This window comes from Buceros rhinoceros, unplaced genomic scaffold (genome assembly GCF_000710305.1).
Source record: "Buceros rhinoceros silvestris isolate BGI_N320 unplaced genomic scaffold, ASM71030v1 scaffold22792, whole genome shotgun sequence".
Lineage (NCBI taxonomy): Eukaryota > Metazoa > Chordata > Aves > Bucerotiformes > Bucerotidae > Buceros > Buceros rhinoceros.
The window spans coordinates 5,212-5,985 of NW_010397426.1; the positions used below are offsets into that span (position 1 = coordinate 5,212).

Here is a 774-nt window from a genome sequence, read left to right on the forward strand (position 1 = left end):
CTGTAATAGCCCCACCACAAACGGCTCAGCCACAGAGCCTCCCACCAAGAGAAGACACCTAAGGCTCAATTTAAGGCTCAGTGCCACACTTCTGAGCCTGGGTCTGCACCCACGTTCAGGCTGCTTTATGCTGAGTGCTCTTGAAAAACAAACGTGGGGTTCCTCCGGGGTTTGGGACTGCTTTGTCCAGGGAAGAACCACCCCACGGTAGTGCTGGCATGGTGGGGACACGTGGACGTGCAACACCCGTGTGCTCACACACAGTATGTGCAGGACGGAGTTGAGCTATGAGATGAGGGATGAGATGAAGTGCATTCCCTGCTGGCTCGGGAGCTGCAGGTGCCCCATGGCACCTCACCTACACCCCGATGGACCTCACTGTCTGCAGCCTGGGGGAGGCCAAGTCTCTGAGCTAGGAAAGGAGCAGGAGGCTGGGGAGCACTTGCCTTCTTCCTGCCCTTTTCCTTCAGCCTGGCCTTGCTCTTGGAGGAGCAGACATTATGTTTTGTGGACTTGAAGGTCTCCAGCCGCCTCTTCATGTTCTGCCGGAAAATTTCTTTATCTTGGCGCTCTTGTTTATCTGGAGAGATGAAGTGACGGCTGTAGCTGGCCTTGTACTGGCCGAGGGAGAGGCAAAGAGACACAGGGTGAGCAGCTGGCCCCAGGGAGCATCCTCCATCCCCGCTCCTCTTGCGGGTGCTGCTACTCAGCCGCACGCCACGGCCAGGGAGTGCTCACCCGCCGGCGGGGCTTGCAGAGGGGCCCCCCCACGAC

The 774-nt window shown here is 58.7% G+C and overlaps 1 protein-coding gene across 1 annotated transcript in view; it reads right to left on the reverse strand.

The window, feature by feature from the left end:
* The window catches only part of SLC9A5 (solute carrier family 9, subfamily A (NHE5, cation proton antiporter 5), member 5), a gene marked incomplete at its 5' end in the record, with an annotated part of 7,834 nt that overhangs the window by 1,530 nt on the left and 5,530 nt on the right, over positions 1-774 (reverse strand). The window contains 1 exon segment of the mRNA XM_010146259.1: positions 447-617. Within this exon segment, the coding sequence (XP_010144561.1) occupies positions 447-617 (171 nt within the window).